At 40.1% G+C, this 22,956-nt stretch overlaps 1 protein-coding gene across 1 annotated transcript in view; it reads right to left on the bottom strand.

The window, feature by feature from the left end:
• Window positions 1–844: 844 nt before the first annotated feature.
• The window catches only part of LOC103528558 (myocardial zonula adherens protein), a 54,335-nt gene continuing 32,223 nt past the window's right edge, over window positions 845–22,956 (bottom strand). Inside the window, exons 11-15 of the mRNA XM_030457037.1 lie at window positions 15,758–15,841; window positions 15,229–15,329; window positions 3,648–4,328; window positions 2,732–2,954; window positions 845–1,793 (exon numbers count right to left, since the gene is read on the bottom strand). Coding sequence (XP_030312897.1) covers window positions 1,656–1,793; window positions 2,732–2,954; window positions 3,648–4,328; window positions 15,229–15,329; window positions 15,758–15,841 — 1,227 coding nt within the window. The 3' untranslated portion in view covers window positions 845–1,655. The remainder of the gene's footprint in view (window positions 1,794–2,731; window positions 2,955–3,647; window positions 4,329–15,228; window positions 15,330–15,757; window positions 15,842–22,956) is intronic.

Raw genomic sequence — 22,956 nt, 5'->3', positions numbered from 1 at the left:
GTATTTAGACAGAGAAAGCAAGACAAGGTAACAATTGCAGGAGGCTGAGTGACACATGGCAGCAGTCAAATGCAGATATAGGGAGAGATATGTATGAAAATAAATGGGTGGTGCAAAATACAAATTTGCTGTAGTGAAAGGAGGAAAGTCTGATGAGGAAAAGGGAAGAGCACGCCCAATGAGAAATCAATGAACTTGAGAACAATGAGAAGTCAAGAGAACAAGAAACCTGTGAAAATAAAGGGTACAGGAAAGAGGTACTGCAGATGAGCAAGAGATGACCTAGTTAAAAAATACCACATATTAGCTTAGCAGCATTTCCCACTGTCAAACTGCACTGCCACAGTATGGACTGTGTCCCAGGGACTGCCTGGGAGACCTTCTGGAGCATCTGGGAGAGTTACTGCCTGCTGGTAGAGTGCTCTGTGAACTCAAGAAACAGCAGACACTTTAATCCCCCATTTCTAGATGACACCATGAAGCTTTTTGAGTGACTTGCATCTGGAGCACTCTCTGTTTCCAGGTAAACCATTCCTGCATGAATATACACACATCCAGGGAGAGCCTTGCTCACACTGCTGCTGCAGTGTCTCAGAAAACAAGTGTTTCCAGGCAAGGAATCTCTGAAGTTTGCTTTACAGAAGTGAACTCATACTAGGGCTGGAATATCCTAGTCAGTGGTGAAATACCATTGTGAAATACTGCTCAGGTGTGTTCCTTATCTTTCAAACTTCCTATTAAAAGGCAGAAAATACTATTGTAAGGAATATTTTTTTTATCTTCAAAGAATAGCTGAAACAGCAAAATACACAGGATATCTTCTCTGTGAAAACCAGAGGGTGGATCTCTTAATTAACAGTATCAAACTATAAAAAAATAGTATTCTAAAGCATGAAAGCAATATATGAAAATATGGAAAAACAGCAAGACCTTTAATAAAAATATTAACGTCTTCACATGAACTTGATCTCTTGATGGGCTATGCAGTAATCACCAAAAATGAAACAGCAGAGTCCCCTAAAGCCCAAACAGAATTTGAGTTACAATCTAACTTAAAATTCTTAACCAGTTTACAACATAATTGTAGAAAGTGTTGTTTTAAGGTGCAGCCACAGAAACAAGTTCTCCTGTGATAAGAAGCTAACTCACAGCCTAACTATGACGTATTTACTGTAGCTGCCTGGGCGTGTATTTTCACCATATGGTAAAAGCAACACAACCTTAAATGGACAAATATCTCACATTTATACAAGAGCTTCCACACGTGAGCAGTTCACAGGCACTTCAGGTTACTGTGTGGATGGATGTGTGTGCTGATGCCTTTTGCAATCAGATTACTGCACGGAAGAAACTTCTTGCAGATGACTCAGTGTAGCCTGCAAAAGTGCTCACTTTGCTGCAGCTGAAAAATGTGGGACATTCCACAATGATTAACTGCTCCAAGTGCTCAAAAAGCAGTCCCCAGATAACACTGGAGTTACCACTCAATAAGACTTATATTCGAGGTTTACATTGAATCCTTCCCATAACTGTGATGTTAAAACTTTAAGGAAAAAACTACTAGATTGAGCATTCTCAACATCCATGTTTGGGTTTTAAGAAGCACTGCATAAAGATAAGTCACATGGTTCATCCTCACACATCTCTTCTTGAACTCAGTCCTCTGCTGAAAAATAATCTTCATCTCTCACTTCTCTGTATTGCATTGAGGCCTCCCCCTCCGGTTCAAACCTGAGCATTTTTATGTTCAATCTCTCTGCAAGCTTCTGTGCTGCAAGCTTGGCTTGCATTTCCTATACAAAGGGACAAAAAAAAGAAAAACGAAACAAATCACAAGTTAGAGAAGTGTTAATTTGTCACTTTTATGCTTGCCATGAAAAAAATTAATATATTAAAGTATAAACTTGACATAATATATTAGCAATTCCAGAGTGGGCTTATTAAAGGTTCTCATAAGTAGCAAAGGAATTTCAGCTTTCTCTTCACATTTTGACTAACTGCTATTAACATTTTAAGATCTTTTTATCAGAGTTGAAGTTCCTCATGTCACCTGTGATACACTAATGTCAGCTTTAACATAAAATCAGTCCAGATCAGAGAGCTATGCTTGTAATTCAGCAACCTCAGCAAAAATGCCTCCATTTAAAAAAAAATACTTCATTTCAGGTGCCAAAAATACTAAATTAGCAATTGCTTTTAAAACAAGAAGCAGCAACAAACACTTTTACAATGATGTCTAATTTAAATATTATCTTGACACCATCTGCAAAGTCAAAATCAAAATCCATTACAGCAGAATTTGAAGAGCATGACATAGATCCAGGCAAGTGGAGATAGCATTTAAAAACTAAAAAATAAAGATTTTTAAAACAACAAATACTGCTGGGCCTTCATTTATGCAATTGCCAAGAACCCAAAAACTAACAGGCCAGGTATATATTTAAATTTTGAGTCAGAGGTGAAGCGAGTGCAACGAGGAACGTAGCAACACACAAAGAATAACATTAGATTTTGTTTAATCCAGGAATATCAGTCTCAAGTTTCAAATACACTGTTTAATCATATCAATAAAAGAATAAAATACAAGAAAAAAAATGCCTTTCCTCAAAGTCTGTACATCTCAATAGCATCACCAAATTCCTCACTATGAACTGGTCCCTTTATGCTTTCTTTTTTTTAGGAGTGAACCCAACTACAAAATTCCTTTTCAGACCAAATCTTAAATTCCTACCTCATAAGCTTCTTTTTGCTGCATCTGAATTGCTATAGATTCCTCTATGGATAAGAGCTTGGCAGGGGAATGGTGAAGTGGTGGCAGCCGAGCTGCTGTGATGTCATTCAAATGCTTCTTATCTCTACGTCGTCTTTCTTCAGCAGTCACGGGAGACCCAAGTCCTCCAGGTGACTGACTGGATGAGGAGCCACGTGATGATCCACTTTGCTCTCCTAATAATCTGAAAGAGATAAAACATAGAAGTTGTGACCAAAACTTGCAGTGCAAGGCTGAACAACTTCAGTTCCAAAACTTGGTATTTGTAAAACGTAAGAGCTGGAAAGTGTCATGACACCAGAAACTAACACAAAATAAGCAAAAAAAGCAAAAAAGGAAAAAAAAACCAAACCCAAACAAACAAAAAAACAACTCTGCAGAAAGACAGTATTATAAGTTACTCCTGAAAGTGGAAGAAAAAAAAAAAAAGGTATGCCAATGAAATCAATTAATTAGTAAAGATGAAATAGGAGTGATCTGGGAGTCACACAAAGTAAAAGCTGCTACTTCCACCAGTACAGATAACTCAAGCTGTAATTTCTCTAAAGGTGCAGGAAAAGCAAAGGGCTACTTGCTGTTGAAGTTCTACGAGTTCTAAAATTGATCCACAAGAAAAGTTTAGCCTATTGTTTACTTGTCCTCTAGCTTAAGGTGTGAAACTCTTTGAAGATTCATGGCAATTGTTGCACTGCTCAGTACTGAGATTTTGTGGCACTTCATGAAGAGTCTGTACAGTAATCTCACATATCATAGGACTTTTTAAAAAGTCTCCTTAATCACACCAAGAAAACAAACCGACCATGCTTGTTCTGTATCATTTCCTACTTTACACAAGTCAGTTATTTCCCAAAAGGTTTTTCCATTCCATAATACTTACACATTTGGTTTAAATTTGCTTTTTTTAATGACTGGGTTCTTGGCTCTGGCCTCCAGAACTTCGATATAATGTGGTGTCTTGGGGTGCAGGCTTCCAAAGATACTGCCCTTATGTTTTGCCACATTCTGCTCTTTTTCCAACACTTTTTCACTGTTATCCCCATCTACGATTGACACTTTTTGAAAGGCATCAACCAATGAGTCTTTACTGTTGTCCAAAGCAGTACCACCCTCAGTACTGCTATGAGATACCTGCTGAGAATTCAGAGGACTGCCCTTGGCTGGCTCAGAGACAACTTCACAAAGAAGATTCTGATCTTCTGTAGCAGTATTTACTTCATCCTTTTTCTCCTGAGTCCTCTGACTACCCAAAGGTGTACCCGTGGCATCTTGCTCGATACATTCCACTTCCTCCTTTGGAGAAGAAAATTCTGAACCTTCTTTGGTATCAGACCTTTCATTAAAGACTGAGGAATCCTCATTGCTTAGTGTCTCCTTGCTTAGGACAACTTGCTGTTTGCTGGTATTAATCTCTTCCTGTTTTACCTGGAACTCCAACCTGACAGCAGATAACAACTCAGCTGTTCTTGCCAACTCTTCTTCTTGTAAAATGGCACGTGTCAGCTTTTCAGCAAAATCAGAGATCTTCTTACCCTTATCTGGAAGCCTAGCAATGAATTTCCTAAGACAAAAAAAAATTATTTAACAGGGTATAAGCAATCCTACTTCAACCTGATATACAGAATTGTTGTATTAACATGGTGAACGTGGCAAGCTTCTCATTCTGACATTAAATTTCTTATTTACTTGCTAGATTTCCAAAAAGTGGTAAGACACAAAGCATTTGCAGCCTCAGATGTACACTGAGATAAAACTCTGAATGCTCTGAAAAACAAAGTGTGCAAATATCACTCCAACTTTTCATCACAGCACAAAGATTTTTCTATCCACATAACCAGAAACAACCGTACAATCGCTCCTGTGAATGCCCACAGGCTGTACCACCCCACAGACATGTAGAATTTGAAGGATACCCCAGGCGTGATCCTGACCGGCCAGGGAACAGGCGCTGCGCGGTTCCACAGCCTAAAGCGGACGGGAGAGGCCGGGGGCGGCCAGGGGGGGACAGGGCCCAGCAAGGGGACCCCACATCTCCAGACGTCGCCGCTGCAGCGGCAGAATCTGGAAGCCGCTGCGAGGTACGAGCAGCTCCATCCGTCCCCGAAAGGAGCTGAACAAGAGGAGCCGGTTCGGCCGCTGCCGCCTACGCGGGAACGGACGCCCCGCTCCTCGGCGCTCCGTCGCTCCTCACCGGTCCGCCAGCAGCTTCTCCTGCCGCCTCAGCATCTCCCGCAGCTCGGGGAGGCTCCGGCCCCGCAGGTCGGCGCCGCCGCTCGCCGCTGCCATTCCGCCCCGAGCCGCCCGTCACCGGGGCTCCCGGCCGGGCCCGCCGCCGCTTCCTCAGCTGCCTGGAGGCCGCCATCTTACCGGAAGCGACGGCGAGCGGCGGCGCCCGACTTGCTCGGAACGCGAAGCCGCCCCGGCCGCGGGGTGAGGCGGGGGCGGGAGAACCCCCGCAACGGGGGGAGACTGTGACCCGCAGAGTGCAGAGGCCTGTGCGGGGTTTGACCCCAGCGCTGCGGATCGTTGTCATACGGTCACATAAGCGTAAAGTCATGTCAGCTCTGTCGGGCCGGGCAGTGCCGGGTAGGGCGGGGAGGACCACGGCCGAGGCGCGCTCAGCATCGGGTCTCGTGTGACAGGACCGGAGCTGCGTGGGACGGGACGCGTTCCACGGGGGGATGCGGAGCTGTGCCGGGCAGAGGCTGCTGTGCTCAAAGAGCTGCAAAACCCTAAACGCACGCGTTATTTTGCCCCTTCACTGACGAAAGTCGTGACATTTCCATGCGATCTGGCAGAGTATCTACTTAAGACGCGGGGTTTAATTTTCAGAGATTGGATAAAAGTTTTCATTCCGTGGCGTTCATTTTTTAACGTGTTCGTGTAGGATACAGAGAATGAATGCAGCGACTCAGACTGTGACAGAAGCCTGTCCTGCAAACTCCCCCACCAGACACCAAAGTGCCACCAAAGTGCCACCAGCAAGAGCCTGCTCCATCTGGCAGTAACGGGGTCCTTCGTGAAATGGTGGTTCCCAGGAGCAGGCATCAGCCCTTCTGTGTTGATCCCAGTGGAGGTTTCTGGGTCCAAATAATAGTGAAGAGGCAGATTTCTCAGAGATGGGTAAAACGATTGCTCCATGAACAGGATGATCATTGAGCCTACCCCAGAGGGACCGGAGGAGGAAGCGTTTAAAATGCCTGCCTGCCCGCCCCTCTGTTTGCTCAGCTGGGAGGCAAAGGGGAAGGCAGAGGTCCAGGGGAAATGAGATTCATCAAGTAGGCAGCTACCCATGGAAAAAATACCACCATCAGGGGGAGAAAAATTAAGTGACGAACTGAAGAGAACGTTTCGCTTTGTGTTGTGCACAACCTGGATCATCTCCTGTGGAAAATCCCTCGGGGATTTCCCCCAAAATGCCTGGGGGAAGGCAAAAGCACTCTTCTTCTCGACCAGAGATCACTCAGTGTTAGAGCACACAAGTTCTCTGAACTGCTGCCTCTGTGATGCAGGCTTAGGTTGTGCCATGCATGTAACATCTCTGGAATGGATGAACATTATTTTGCTTTTTTGCCTCTTTCTGTGCGGACTGGAGGCAGTGGGAAGGTGAGGCACAGAACCAGCCCTGCATCTCATGGTGATGGGTTATCTGGGTTCTGCTGCTGCTAAGGCATGTACAGAAAAATAAAGCTGGTATTTACAAGAGATTTCAGCTTATGTGCTAAACAGCATAAACACAGAAAAATAGAAAAAAAAAAATTAGCATGACTGGTGGGAATCACAACTGAGCATTCTGTAGCTGCACTTGGAATACCCTTTACCGAGTCTGTATTTGTCTGAGGTCACTGGGGAATAATATTGTTCATCTCCACAGTTCAGAGGTGTCAAGTTTTGAAATACCATAGTCTGTTTACAGGTAGCACACAGTTCCAGAATTATGAACAAATAGCTGAAATTTGGAAAGTGCCAGGACAAATATAAGGCAGATAGATACACTGCATTGTGGTACAAGGCAATCTAGACAGTCTCATTTAGATACAGATGTGAAGGAAAATAGATTTAAGTTTTCTAAGTCAAGGAGCAGAACTATGGAGCACTCGTGGGACTGAAAAAATTTATATACTTATTTATATGCTTGTCTGTAGCGGGAGGAGCCCTTCTTGCTCCTAGGGCTGCTCCTGAGGCCTCGGGGTTTAGCCCATTCCTGGACGATGTCCTAGGGCTGTTCCTGAGGCCTCGGGATCTACCCCTTCTTGCCTGCTCCTGGGGCTCCTCGAGCTGTGGGCTTCTCCATCCTCACTGAGGAGTGAGAGCTCTCTCCGTGGGTGTCAGCTCCTCTCTTATTGGCCCCCTGCTCCTGCACATGCTCAGGAGGGAGGCCAGACACAGGTGAACCCACACCCACTCATCAATAACTCAGGGCACCTGGTCCTGTCTCACTACACTTGTCCTAGAGCAAAAAGCAGGTAAAATACTCACTAGCCACACTACGAACTTAAGTGGTCAGCACCCAGCAATACATCCTGCAAGTTTAGTCTTAGGACTTTGCTCTTCCTTCTCTTGGGAGACTGATACACAGCCACTATTTGCAGTGCACAGTAATATTTTTATTGTTTTCCACAGAACATGATTAGCCTTTTTGATTAGAGGATTTATTTTATATAATTTTCTTGAATATATAAGAAAATGGGGTTTGTTTTTTTTAATTATTTCTTATATAATAGACTTTCCTATCTTTCTCACTTTTATCTCAAGGCATATTATTAGATACAGTTTTCAGTCAGCTTTTTTTTTTGCCACTAGGTATCTAGAGTTAACTATAATTTATTTTGAAATAGCATAGCTGGAATTACTATGCAATTAAATATTATATCTACACAAAAACTAAATTATTAGGATGACAATCAAGAAGAAAATCAGGTATGCTAACAAAATAGAATAAACTGCATGAAAAACCAACACAAAGCAAGGTGTGACTCCGGAGTATTCATCTTCATATACAGCATAGCTAAAAATAAAACTATTCAAATAACTAAGTAACTTATTCTACCACTGATTTTTTTTTTTTTCATAGATAACACCAGTTGTAAGGAACATTGCAACAGACATTTGGGTCTGGATTTCTAGTGTATCTGTTTTATCAATGCCAATTATAACAAAGCTGAAGTATTCCAGCCATGGTCCTGGAACAGGTCCAAAGGAGGGCAACCAGGCTGGTGAAGGGACTCGAGCACAGGCCCTATGAGGAGAGGCTGAGGGAGCTGGGACTGTTCAGCCTGGAGAAGAGGAGGCTCAGGGGAGACCTCATTGCTACAACTCCCTGAAAGGAGGCTGTAGCGAGGTGGGAACTGGACTCTTTTCACAGACGACCTTCAACAAGACAAGAGGACACAGTCTTAAGTTGTGCCAGGGGAGGTTTAGGTTAGATATTAGAAAGAATTTCTTCACGGAGAGGGTGATCAGGCTATGGAATGGACTGCCCGGTGAGGTGGTAGATTCTCCGTCCCTGGAGACATTTAAAAAAAGACTGGATGTGGCACTCAGTGCCATGGTCTAGCAACTGCTCTGGTGGGTCAAGGGTTGGACTAGATGATCTCTGAGGTCCCTTCCAACCCGGCTAATTCTATGATTCTATGTGACATTTTGGGGGAGATGGCCATGAAGGGTAACTGGCTGAATTTTTCCCTGTCAGCAGTACCTGAGTCTCCCCAAATCTGTACTAAGTAAAAAGAGTCTTGCTTCTTTTATGTTGAAAGTGTAATTTCCCTTGTCCTTTTCTCCATTCTTCAGCTTTGCAAACACATAAATGTTTCTCTTCACTCAAAAAAAGGGGCAAAAGAAAGTTTTAAGAAACTTAAGTGTGTTTTAAGAAAACACACTTAAGAAAGTGTGTTTTGAGGGGGAAAAAACTTACTTCTACAGTTCCTCAACTCCTAGGTGGAAATACTGAGGGGCAGGGGGAGAGTGAGCAAGTCATCCATACAAAATAAACCACCACCAAAATAAAAGGAAAACAGTTGGAATATTTGTAATTAAAGTGGTAGCATTTTAGTTTGTTTGCTTGTTTTTTAATATATTTTTTAATGTGCATGATGCACCTTTGTAATAATGCACACTATTTTCCTAGTGAAAATAACTCTTCCCTCAAGCTTATTTATAAAAAAACAAACAAACCCTAACACTTTAATAGCAACCCTGTATATGCTTATGCCTATCAACACACTGGTTTACATATGGCAAGGAATTATCAGATGATTGTGGCATGCCTACATACCACACCTGCTTTTACAGAGTATTGTAACCTCATCTGTGCTCCCTTCTACATAGGTATTTTCCCTTTAACCCACCAGGTCCCCTTTTCTTTTGAAAATTTTCACATACCTTAAGTTGCAGATGGCTCTTGTCACCTGGTTTGCCTGTCTTTCTTCCATGGTCTAGTGCTTGAGGTAGAGCTTGAAGGGCCTTAGATCATCAGATTTCTTAAGCACATTTCTTCTTTTACACATGCAAATAGCCCCTGGTGCTAAATGGAAATGAAATAAAATGTAAGTGGAATGAAGCTCCCAGCATGTACAGCCCCATTCCATGGAGAAGGGATTCCCTGTACAGAATTTTAGACTTTGCAATGTGGAGAGAACTTACTTCTTACCTATTTGCTTATCTGTCCGTGTCTGAAAGTCTTCAGGTGTTAAAATATGGATTTAAATCCTCTCCAAAAAGTATTGGTACCCAACTCTCAGAATCCTATGCTGTGGGTTTAACACTGAGCACTGCTGATCTCAGCAAAATTTGATGGGGTTCTTTTAGCAATCTGTGGTCAATACACATAAACAGGGAACCATTACTTGAGTGAAAATCTTGACATTCTTCAGCTGAGCATTGCAAACACTGACTGCCATATTCGCATGACGTCTTGGTATTGAGTTGGCATGTAGATTGTTTCATTGTGACAGTCTTGAAGATAAATCTCTATTATAGTGAGAGGATATACAGTATAAAAAGGGTAGGCCATGGTCATCACAATCTCATCATGCTGAGGTCTGGAGAGCATCATCCCAGCTGTATCCAGATGTTATCTGTGGGGTCTGAAGTTGTTAGGTACTTCTGTGAGAGCTGCCATGCCCAGCTCTTGTTTATCCTGTGCAAGTCAGTAGTTCTTTATTTCATAAAAGAGTTAATCTCCTTTTGTTACTTGGCTTTGAGAAAAGTCTTTAGTCTTTAGCAAGGGAGTGTCTTCCTGTTCTCAGGAGTCTGTCTGCCAAAGGAAACACTGAGGAGAACATCAAGGCTCCAGAGGAACTGCTTTTGTGTTAACTCATGTTTTGAACAGACAAGACTGTGTGGAGTAAGAGTTAGCAAGGTCTTAAGGTAATTTTATTTCTAAATTAATGTTGACACAACAGAATAGAAAGTTTTAAAACAACGTTTATTGCAATTTATCCTTTTCAAGTCCTACATATAGGATGTATTAAAAGCATACAATGTAAATGGCATAATTTATACAGCATGTATGAAAACTGTATCCCAAAATACTTTCCAGAGCATCTGGAATAAATTGTGAAAGAATACTTATCATGGTACAAATGCAGTCATACAATTGACTTACATTTAATGCACTTCCTGGAACCTATTGATATGGCTTGTCTTGCTGTTTACAGAAATTTTACTGATTTCTAATGTTATAGTACTAATTGACCCAATCTCAAATTGACAAAACTTATACTGAAGGGTTGCAGTCTTTTCAGTCAGATTTGTTATTGTCTATGCTAATTTACAGTATTTACAGCTGCTGACTTGGCTGAAAAGCTCTACATTTTTATGTAAAACAATTATATAAATACTGTTCCACTCCAGTTATTCACAGTTACCAAATTTAGCCCTAAATCCAATCCACCTCACTGCATGTCAGAATAATCTTAAAATACAGCATCGACTTCAGTCCTTATTTGGTTTAGAAAAAAATTGCCAGATTTCATCAAATAACTAAGAATTTATACAGAAAACTTTTACAGGAGCAAATTCAATACCTTGCTGCTGTCTTGGTGAAGCCCTGAGCAGATGATCATCATTTTGCAAGTCTCGGAGTTAAATCAACTTGCAGTATTTTCAGAGGAATATATTAAAAGTTCTTTCTAGAACTTCCTTTTGAAGTCTGTGTCAAAACAGCAGTTTGATACTTCATCCTGCCCTCTCCTACCGTTCACTGAGCACCTCACAGTCATCAGGTTCTGTTTTCTGAATTCTGGCCAAAAACAGAGGGATAAAGTGTTGTTACTTATTTAAACTTGCCAGTTAATATCTTTTACAACAACAACAACAATTTCCTTTTATCTATAAATACCTCCTTCATCCATTCATCTCAAGTTTCAAGGTAACATTCACAAACCAGAATTAAATTCCTGAAATGCAGCAGGACTGTTTGGGCACAAAAAATATGAAAAGGGATTATGTAATGAAGTAAAGCTCCATCCCAAATGCACATTATTGTGGCCTGCTAGGATTCATTTTTTGTCTTTCTCTTCAAAAACAGATACTGTCCAAATATTTACTGTTATCAGCCACTAGAGGGAGATACAACTACACAAGTACCCAGCTCATCCCTGAAATCTGCGTTGTGTCATTAGTCACAGTCTTTGGGGTTCATCAATATACAGTGCCAGTTTAAATGTGTTTTCTTTTAGAGTTTCACTTCATGATCTTATTTGTTCATAGCCTTAATTAATTTAGTTCCTGATCAAACTGACTGTAATTTGAGAACTTTCTTCAGCAGACTCATTCTCCCAAATTCACTCGAGCATCAAAACTTCATTCAGACAAAAATACAGCATTAGGGGCTTCTCCATCTGTCAGCTGCTTCCAGGTGTTTGATATTCAGGTACAAGAGAGTTCCTCTGCTTTGTCTGAGGACTGTTTCTAAAGGTAGAAGACTTTATTCTCAGGGACCTCCTTAAGTCCTTTCCCCCTCTAGAGGTTTTACACCTCTTTTCTGGGAGAAGCTATTTAAACAAATGTGTGGTATCGTGCCTGTATACTAATGTGACAGCTGGAGGGTATCCTTTGCCCTTTTGATATCTATGAGATCTTTTGCACAGCCACATGCAAAGTAAACAACTTCCTTTTAGAGCTATTAAAACTAACTTGATGTCTTTTTAATTATTAATTTAAAAGAAACACTGAGCAACTGTTAATGTTTGCAACTTTTGTACCAGTGAAGATTATCTACTGTGTGAATAAAATCTGTAATTTATCTTTTTAGGAATGTTTTGGGGTTTTTTTAATGGCAATTATTTTCTGAATTTTTTTACATAATACAATCCATAACACTGTGTCAGATAACTTTAAATTTTCAGGAGTTGAACAGGTCACAAGATAAAAATCAGCTTATGTGCAAACAAAGGATGATCTAAGCACAAAAGCTGGAAAGGTTTGAGCCTCTCATTTTATTTTGTATATGTTTTTATTATATCAAGCAATTCACGTCCCTGCAAGATACCTGTACCACATCAAAACATCCTTCAAGCCATCCTCCAGAACAGGCTTCTTTATTGAGTAGTTAAATAGCACAGCTACAGAATAAAAAAGTCCTCTAACAAATTCAGAAACCCATTAAATACTGCAGGAATAAGATTTGGATTATGAGGTAAATATTATTATTTTAAATAAGACTCTACTGAGTGTACAGACAGTACTAAATTTAAGAACTTGCATTGGACTTGAGATAAAAGCAATCACTTTGGGAAGCCCTGTGGCAAAGTGAGTACCTCCTGGGACTGACATTCAATGCAAGAACATTAATCATACAAATCATAAGTTAGTTTCTTTAAGTTAGTTTTAGATTTTTAAAAATGCCCTTCACTCAGGTTAGTAGAACTACAAGAAAATATACATAATTCATTTTACTTCACTAAGACTGGGAGATCAAAACAAGATGTAAAAAAATACCCCATATATATTTAAATAAGTTCAGTACTAGATGTAGTCTTTCCTACTGGTAATTAGAAGTCACAGATGAGATTTTAAGTGCTTTGGAAAAAAAGGATACTCAAAATCAAAATCCTGATTCAGGACTGCTATTGCTGTAGGAATTTCAGGGACTGCTGCAGATTGCTGTAGGCAGAATTCTGCTTTCCTCTAATAGAAAAGTACAGTTCAAAAAGTGACAGGGATTTTCCTACACAGTTACTATTGAATTTATCACCAATAATCACTCTGCCCCATGACTGAGGAAGTGCAAACCAGTGCCTCAGTCCAAAAAAGCAAAATCCATTATAATTTGCTCCATTACTTACTGTTTTCAGCAACAAACACGACATCTACCTGCATGCGTTGAGGGAATTGCTTGAAACAGCCCAGCTGCCTCTTTCCCTCCCAGCAGTGCTGATTACAAGAGAACTTTTTCCAGGTGAAGGGAACCTTCAACTATACCAGGTGTCTCTGGTGGGGGTGATCAGCCCGTGCATTTTGTACACAGACAACGAGGGAACTTTCAGACTAATGCCCTTTGCCAGCACAGCTTCAGATACTGCTTCTAGTAGTATTGAAAATAAAATATATTAAAGCTCCGTTGTACAAACAGAATTACAACACAACTGAAGAAAAATTAAAACAACTGTACAACTATAAAACTCCTTCCTTACAGGCATTTGAAATAACACATTGCACTAGATAGCTTCTAAAGAAGCAATATTGACTGTTGTTTCACTTATCCTGCCTCTGTATCTCCCTCACAGTTAATGTCAGTAGTAACTTCACATACAAAGTTACTAAAAAGCTGCTTTCAGTATAAATTTAGCAAGACTCTGTGCTGCTGTTCTTCTCTATGACTTGATAAAAATTCATCTAATCAAGCTGCAAAAAGTTGAAGGTATTTGCTCATATTGAGAAAGCATGTTGATTGAATGCTCAGGATGTACTGTTCTTAGTGTTAAATTCCAACACTCTCTTGAAGGGGGTGTATGTCCTCACTGGCCTTGTGCTTTCAGGAGATCTTCTGTTCTCAGTACTCGCACTGTTAAAGAGACAAGAAAAAGCTTACAGAGTTAACATCAATCAAACAGTTGAGCTGGAAATGCCACAGCAATGAACTTGTGCCTGGTTATCAGCATTGACAGGCTAACATTAAACTATTTGGTGTATTCAATATATTCCATGTTTCTTTTCTATAATTCTGCAAAGAATATTCAGTAAAACACATGGCAGACTCTGAGATGTTTACACACAGGCATCTGCTGGAGCTCATACTGGAATGTCCAGCAGTACAGCTACTAGAACTATGGCTCCTGCAACAACAAAGACAGCAGTATTACATTTAAGAACACAATTAATTGTGAAAAGTAATTCCATAAAATCTAAACTGCATTGAGGTAAATTTCTGCTTAGAGATCAATCTTAAAAATAGGAAAAATATCTGGTAAGTAGGGTCTGTGGTTACACACAGTGAGGCCACCCCAGAAAGGACAATGAAGATAGATTACTGTTGCCATCATAAGTGAAAAAAATTGGTTTTGAGGTTTCAAAACTTATGCTGTTAAAGTATGTTCTAGACTGAACACTGGAATTAGTGTATTTTTAAATTAGGAAGGAAGTTTTAGATTGTATTACAGCTTGTTGACTTCATATGTTAATCTACATTCCTCAAACAAAATTATTCAATTTGCAGGGCAGTTAAGATGAACAAGTTTACTTGTTGGTACTAAAAGTAAATTGCAGTGGTCCTTATCTTGCTGTTTTGGCTTCTGTTTTGCCCTTCCCTGTGGTGACTTGTTGGGGGCAAGGTTCAAATGCAAGTAGCCTTGCTGTCAAGGGCTCAGTGTTCAGGGCAGAGAAGAAGGAGGAGGAGGAGAAGGCAAGGCGTGACACCTGGATCTTTTAAAAGCCAAGTTACAGAACCACTGGGCACCACAGACCAGAGACCAACATTCCCGTGCAAAAGTGGCAAAATTACCACACTGTTTACTTGGCAATCTTCCACCTAGGGCTAGGTATATCTCCAGAAACTGCCCATAATTGTTACTGTGTTACCTGCCCTTTAAAATGGTTCTGGACTCATCTCCCAGAACACAAAGAATAAAGCACAGGTGAAGTCAGCTCTAACCAGCCTCAGGGCAGAGCTGTCCATTGCCTCCTGCTGCTTCTGTGTTCTGAAGACACATTTCATCAGTTTTCCCCATATCTCACAAAGTTAGATCTCTTGACTTCCAGCTTTATTCCCTACTTAAATGGTGTTACTGGAAATAAGTACTCCTCAAAGGTTTGCAATATGTTTGCATCTTTCAAAAAAAATTTTAAATCATACTCCTGCTCCATAAATGATGGAAGTACCCTCTACATAGTAGTTGTGAAACTTTTGCAAAACTCCACAATCTATTTTAACAGTTTATTAGCACAGAGGTTTACTAATACAGCACCAGTAAGAGATGTCATGAAGAAGCTTCCCATGAACAAGCAGAAAAAGTAAATACCTGTATGGAAGATCACATCCTACACCAGCATCTCTGGTTTCTATATTGATCTTTGGTTGATTTTCCATTAAGTAGTCCAGTTTATCTTGTAATTCTTTATTCTGGAAAACAGTTATTTCCCTCACAAGTTTAATTTATTTAAATTTTTTAAAAGTTTAAAAAAAAGAAATAAAATTGGACATTGGTTTCTGCCTTCAAGAAACAATGTAACAATATTTACTGAGCAGATAAGGGAATCCTTACTTCTGGGATAAATACAAATTAAAAGAGTTTAAGTCAGAAGCTTCTACGTTAAGTAATTACAATACTATAATAAAACTGTATGTTAAGAAACTTTGTATTAGCACTGAGACTTTGTATGACACAGGTTCTTCACGTGACTTGTGTCATCGGTTTGATTTCCAAAATGAAGAACAGCAAATACATAAACTAAATATGCATCCAGATAACATCAAGTGACATGGGTTCAAATTTTATTTGGTTTCATAAAATAATCACTATAATATCAAACGAAAAGATAATACCTTACCTCACATTCTAAGAAAGAGATTTTTTCTAAAAGCTGTATTATAAATAATTCCTTTTCTTTTACTTTCTTTCTTAGCATTTCAATCTATGAAGAAAAATAAAACAAAGACATTTAGTCTAATGGGGTTGGGAAGAGGAGGAAAAAGACCTAGATACCACAGGAACAAAGTATGTTTAATTTTATTGTTCAGCTGCAGTTGAATACCTACACATATTCACAGCCTGTTTTAATGCCTGGTTTAGCTATCATCCCATACAATTGGGATCATTTATATAAAGATGATACAGCTACACTAGCACAGGTCTTATGAATTTGTATTTTTTTGGAAAGAAAACAGAAACTTATTTATCACATAGAAGAAAACTAAGGAAAACTCCAGCTTTGATCCAAATTTTGCTCTAGCCAGTTTTAACATCCAAAAATATGTTGCATATTTGCTAGTTTCTTGGAGGTCTTATATGTTATTCCCCACCATACCAGACTCCTTTGAAAAACTTAATTTTCATTTTATACCTAGGGAATGGAAAGCTATTTACAAATGTTCATGAAAATGCAAATGAAGTCAGTTGCATCAGAAGCATTTCTTCTTAATGCCGTTCTTTACATTCTGGAATTTCTGTTGCTCACAGAGCAATACAACAAATGTGTGCATTAAATCTTTCCCTGCTACCAGCACAAGCAGGCAGGGCCAGAGAGAATGGGTAAAACCCAGATTTGACACCAGTCCCTTGCTGCTGGCCCAAAGCTGTTCTGATTGTGTGGCAATGACTTTCTAAAGAGTCTTAAGCCACAGATTTCCTCTTCCATTCTTCTGAACCTTTTGTTTAAAATAAGATTTGCTGTATGAGGTTGACACTGTTATCAGCAATCCCTGTTGGCTGGCACAGACTTCCAGTTAACCACATTTAGGAGACAACAGCATCTTGTGCAAACAAACTGAATTTTCTCCTCAGACCAAAGGAAAAGTCACTTGCTATTCTCTCCCCCCCCACCACCTCTGAGTACAGATACTGAAATAGCAGCTAATAAAAAGAGCAAAACAAAACAACAGTTATACAATTACTTGAATCATTAGAGCTTCCCCAGGAGGCAGCTGAGGTTATTACTCATAGACAGCTGTAGACACACAGCACTTTACAAGCACAAAAGATGAGGTGCTTCCTAGACATGGAGTTACAGCCTACTTCAGATGTGGAAAGCAGTGTTAAAAACACTTCTAAGGAGAATCACCAGAAGTGCAGTGATGGTTTGAAGGAGGAAATGGATTCTGCATCATCCCACGTGCAGGCAGGAACTGGGAGAATGTGGATTTCCCATTGTGTTCTGTGCTTGTGCAAGTCCAGTCCTACAGCAACATCAACAAAGGCTGATGCAGTGGAAACTCTTTTTGCTCTCAGTGTTAAATGGGATCAGATCAGTGATTTTTTCCAATTAAATTTTAATTCACCTTTCTTGAACAAGCCAATTCAGGTCAGAAAACATGATATCAAACCCCCTATTTTCCCTATGGAAATGTGTCTCTTAACTGAGGAGCTGGAACATCAAATGTCTCCATAATTCATTAAAGTAAATTAAAGATAGAAAAAGTTTATGATCTTTAGCCTCAAACAGAATGAGAAGTAAACCAAGCTGGTGAATAGATAGTCCATGTCACAAATAGAATTGCCAGCATCTGCCATGCATTGCTTTTAGTGAAGTCTCTATTTTGCTATATATTAAAAAGTGGACCTCTTAAAGCTATGTCAAGTAAGCAAAGCCTCCTCTGATATTTCATACAGGCAACCTGAATGTGGCCAGATAGCTGCCTCGGGAGCTACTGCAGTCGAAGGGCTGAAACAACTTCCACCAAAGTCATGACACACCTTTAAACCTTCTCACAGGCCTGATAGAGATGACACATTTCACCAGAACAGTTTACTACAAAAAAGGTTTATTTACTCAGTAAGGGCTTGAGTACACATCATCATTAGCACCACAAATGAGCAACCCTGGTTTGATTAATCCTTGAGGGGATATGTCACAAGAAACCAGGAAAACCAGGAATAGCTTTAGGTGCTGATATTAATATATTACCATTTAATATAAAATGAAACCTTAATTCAATACATTTATACAAGTCACATTTTGTAAAGTAAGAGATGGCTTCCTTTGAGAGAGCCATGTAAAAAGAACACTGGATCATAATGTTGATATCGGGTAAAAACACTTCAAAAATAAAATTCATGCCTTGTTACTTAATGTCATTTTGATTTTTCCATAAAAATATTATGGCAAACTAAAATAAGATGGTAACACAGCACCATAAACTTGTATTGCACAAATCCAAGTATTGAGAGTGCCCTTGTTTTAAGGAGTTGCAAGAGATCAGCTAGCAGGTGACAGAGAAAGAGATTTTGACTTTTGGTTGAATAGTCAGGAGAAGGACATGAGAAGCAAGATAAGACGTACACAATCCTGACCTGAGGGCCCAAGTGGTGGCCAGAATCATCTAGGGTCAGACAAATCATTGCAATTCAAGGACTCTCAATATCCATGTATTGACTCTTGGATCTGAGTCACTTCTGGACTCAGATGCCAGGACAAAATTATCACTAAGATGTTGTTAAGTTTTCTTTCAGCAACGCCCACGGCCTGTAATCCACCTCACCCTTGCTGAGTTTGCAGACTTCAGCATTTCAGTTCACTGCCAACTCAGCATCTCACTCCCAAATCTGTCTTTTTCACAACTACCCTCTCAGCTTTCTCTATTGCTTTCTACAAGCACTATTCAGGTTTATCCTTTAACCAATCCTCTGCCAACTTTCTCTAGAAGTGCCCAGACAGACTGTCCCTACCACTTACTTCTTGACCTGACTTGCATGGTTAGACCAACCAGCCCTTCTTTTCCCTCCACAATTCCACCACTATTTCTACAGCCTTCACATCCACACTAAGCAGTCAAACAAACCCAGCAACCTACTTAGCAATATCATTTTACATTACTGACCCACTCATTCATTCAAGAACAGTCCTCCTACCAGTAAAAATGTGAATTTAGCAACCCTGGGCTGCACCATCACCTTTTTTTCCTATCACTTCATTCTCCTCTTACTTCCCCCACCCCACTGTATACATTGCTCCTGCTTTCCTTTTTTCTGTTGGTAGACATCATGCTATTTCAAAATTGGAAAAGGAAAAGCTACACGGCCCAAGCTACAGTATTGTTATTTATGTGGCAGCAGCTGAGGGGGCTGATGTGCTCCTGGGGCACCCAAGGGACTGGGAGCAGAGCACATTCCCCCCAGTGCTGCAGCAACTGGGAGAGATGAACCCCTGCTCAGTCACTCCGTGCACACTCACTGCTCAGGAGCTCTGCAGCACCTGGTGACAGACCAAAGCTTGGGGGCAGAGGAGCTCAGCCCCTTGGTCACCCCGCCATCAATCCCTGGCATCTGGTATAGGAAGGGCACCTGATCTCTCTCCCTGCCAGGGCAGGATCCATGAAGTTCCCTGCAGATTGTGTCAGGAATGCAGTTTGCATTCCACATACCCACTGCAGTTTCTAATGATCTGCATCAGCAGTTTCTCTTGCTTCACCAAGCAACTAAACTTTGTTTCAATAAGATGAAAAGCTAGATATAGGAGTCAACAACATCAAACTGATCTCATGGATAGAAAACATAAGATGAACAGGCAAAAAGAGAATCATGAGACCCACAAGAAGGGTTCTGTAAAGAAATGCTGGAGATGAGAGTAATGATAGTAGAAGGGAAGTCAACAGAATTAGAAAGCAGTTACAGGATAGGGAAAACGCAAATTAAGAGAGAGAATTAAAGGTGCATCCAATTGTACAGACTTTCTTTATAAAGTCTGAAATAAACTTTCTTTTATTCTGTGTACTTGGACACAGTTCTGGAGGCTTGAAATATGTAGTGATCTGTTGAATTGGAACAGATCCAGCTGCTAGGTAAACTCATTCAACATTTACCATTTGATACAATAATCCATTAGTTTAAAATATTTGTCAGAACATGACAGTATTAATATATTTAAGTATTATATATTATTCAAGTATCATGTATTTTCCTTAATCTACCATTAATGGATTATGCATCTGTAACACTGATACAGAGACATGAACAAACCTGTCATAAATATGAGTAAATGCAGGACAAACATTCTATATGATACAAAACAAGACTGACAAGGCATTGCAACATCAGACTGAACCCACAGGTAACTTCTGTACAAGAACAAAAGTTTACTGTGTCCAATATTTCCCTGGACCTGAAGTGGTATTTATTAGAGGCTAGACAACAGTGCTGACATTTTTTATGGGAACATAATGCAGTAAATAGGAATTAGCATCCCAGCCTTTTAATCCTAATTAAATCACTTAAGTCACTCCTCAATAGCTTTTGTATTTTAAAACTCTTGCCATATTTAAACAAAACCTAACAACTGATTGATTTAAATCAATGCACCAACTTAGAGACCTTCCTAAATTAACAAGCTGTATGAATGCACTACACCAGTCTTTGATAAACATCTGCTGCTAAAGCAGGCCCACAAGCTCAGATGTCCTAATGAGTTACAAAGCACATTGTCCAACAGATTACTCCCCCCTATTAAGAGCTACCTAAGTAATGTTCAAGTTTTCTAATTAATACCTTGGCCAGGTAATCCCCATCTGTAAGAGCTGATGCTATGCATGTACAAGCACTCTCACCAAAGACCAGCAGTGCCAATAGAAAAGCAATGTATACTGCATTACTCAATCCACTCAATCCATGCCAGACACTTGCCCTGGGGGAGGTGTGAGTTATTTATGTTCTGCCATTTTTCCGCTTCCTCCAAGCTCCCAAGGTGGGTTTGTGGGTTTCTGTATTTGTTGTTGTGTGTTGTGCTGTTGTTTTGGTTTGCTGTAGGTACTATGCGATGTAGATTTGGGTTAGTAAAAGTCTGACATCTGTCTTTGGCTGGCAATTCCATCTTCTCTGTGGTTCTGTGTGGCTTCTTATATTTGACTTAGAATTGAAACTGTACTTCCATACCAAAACTGGGACATTTTGCAATATATCTGGAGTTGGAGTGTCTTGATAAAGAAGTTTTCAGCTGGTTATTAGGTCTCTGGCTGGAAAATTTCTTCTTTATTCACCATTTGTGCAATACAAAGTATCTTCTGTATCTGGGATACCATTTGCTCATTAGCACTTTGTCCTTTCATGCAAGTGTCTTCCACAACAGAACAGGATACAGCTCCTCCCTGGTGTTTGGTCACCATTTATTATCCAACGAATCTGAGACTAAAGCTGGAGAACAGCTCATGGGCCATGACCTAGAGACAGTTCAATTCAGTAATTAGGGGTTTTTCATGTGAAATCTGAGTTCTGTAGATAATTTCTTGGCATGGTATCAGATATCCTTTTCTCTTCTGGGTCCCCTTCAGAACAGTTCCCATGTAATTGCATCAACCCCCTCTCCTTAGTTACAAAATATAAATGTTTATTTCCTTCCTTCTCCTGCTTCTCAACAATGAAACGATGTTATATATATAAAAACCTTACTAGGCCATGGAACTGCAATCCATTTCTATGTTAACTGCAGAAATCTCAGAAATAAAGCTCTCTTAAATCTCTCCAGCTTAGAAATTGAGAGCAAGTCAGAAAATACTTCTGTTGCTGAAACTACCTCAATGGTGAAGACTTGCAGCTTTATCATACACTAAACTCTCTCCCATCCCCTACAATGGCACAGATGGGGTAAGCTGATTGAACATACCAAGTAGATAACTTAAAAAGACAAGCTTGTCCCCCTCTCACAGGAAAACAGCAATTTCAACCCTGAAAGAAACAGTGAGGTAGCACCTTCCCATGCCCTCTCATAGCACCTGCCTACCCTATTCCATCTCTGCACTGGAAGCTCATTCTTGGAAAAGCCTGAAGTTTGCATGCTTCCACCCTTCAGGTAACACTGAGTAAGTGTCCTTACAAAGGCTTCCTCTGATCAAAGTGGCTTTCTCCTGGATTGTCTTTGAAGGTCTCTCTCTAGTCAGCTATACTTTGAGATGCCTACAAAGACAAGGGCTAAAAATAAATATAATTAAAAAAGCTAATCGAGCCTACCACTATTAATGTTCATGGATTTTGCCACTGAGCTCTTGGTGACCCACTCTGACTGTTTCTTGTCACTCTTTTTTTGAAAGCCTGCTACATAAAAATAGTACCAAAAAAGGGCTGGGTTCCTACCCACTTGGCAAAAGCAGGACCTGCACTTTGGACCACAGCACTTGATGTAAGCTAGGAACAAATAGATTTATTTAACAAATAAGTTCAATACAGGGATAAAACTGCCAGCCCTAAATCACCTGCAATCTCTCTCTAATGAGAACATAAGGCTTTAAAAGTGTGCAGGGTAAATTTCTGTTTAGCTGGGCTGCAATCTTGGCTCTGACATGGATGTGCACGGGATCTAACACACAGAGTTGTTTAAGGTCACAGACTCCAGAAAGCTTCCATTTTATTTCTCCCATGTATTTTCTACTGAAAGTTATTTTCCATGTCCCTATTTATTTATGACTGGTCTGACTAGGTCAAGTTGAAAAAAGTTCTAATGCCTGAGATGAAAGGATTTATTTTCAGAAAAAAAAAAGAGAGAAGTGAATGATTTCTTCACTGAGGAGTGTAAGCAGACTGAACTGTGATTGTCCTCTGCCTGGGCTCAATTCCACAGGCCATATATCTACTGCATTCAGTGCTGACAAGATGTGTCCTGTGAAAAGGAAGACTTTAATACTTCTTTTCCTCCATGACCTCCTACTTGTGGTGCTTCTCTGCCAGTATTCCCTTTCATGCATGCCTAGACTAGAACAGACCACAGCTTTCCAACACATTTTTAAATGCCATCCAAACAGCACTGAAGGGGTTAGAACTGCCAAGTGCATCATGAAACTCCACTATAAAGCTTCTATTTCATTTCATTCTGACTGCTTGCTGTTCATTTACTCAATGCCCTGCATCTGTCACTTGCAAATGATTCATTAACTTTCCCTAAAAATGCCTGAAGAGCAATCTGTTTTGTGAGTTCTCAGCCAGCAGATTCATCTCAGTACTTGTTCAATTTTGCCAGTTCTCTATATGAGTTTGAAGCAGCATTTCTTTCTTGTTCAGCACTTCTTTGAAATGTTAGTTTCTGTTGATGCATTTTGTCTGAATTGCAGA

This window comes from Calypte anna, chromosome 10, assembly GCF_003957555.1.
Source record: "Calypte anna isolate BGI_N300 chromosome 10, bCalAnn1_v1.p, whole genome shotgun sequence".
NCBI classification, from domain to species: domain Eukaryota; kingdom Metazoa; phylum Chordata; class Aves; order Apodiformes; family Trochilidae; genus Calypte; species Calypte anna.
Note: the sequence above shows the minus strand (reverse complement) of the source record. Positions and strands in the feature narration are given on the sequence as shown.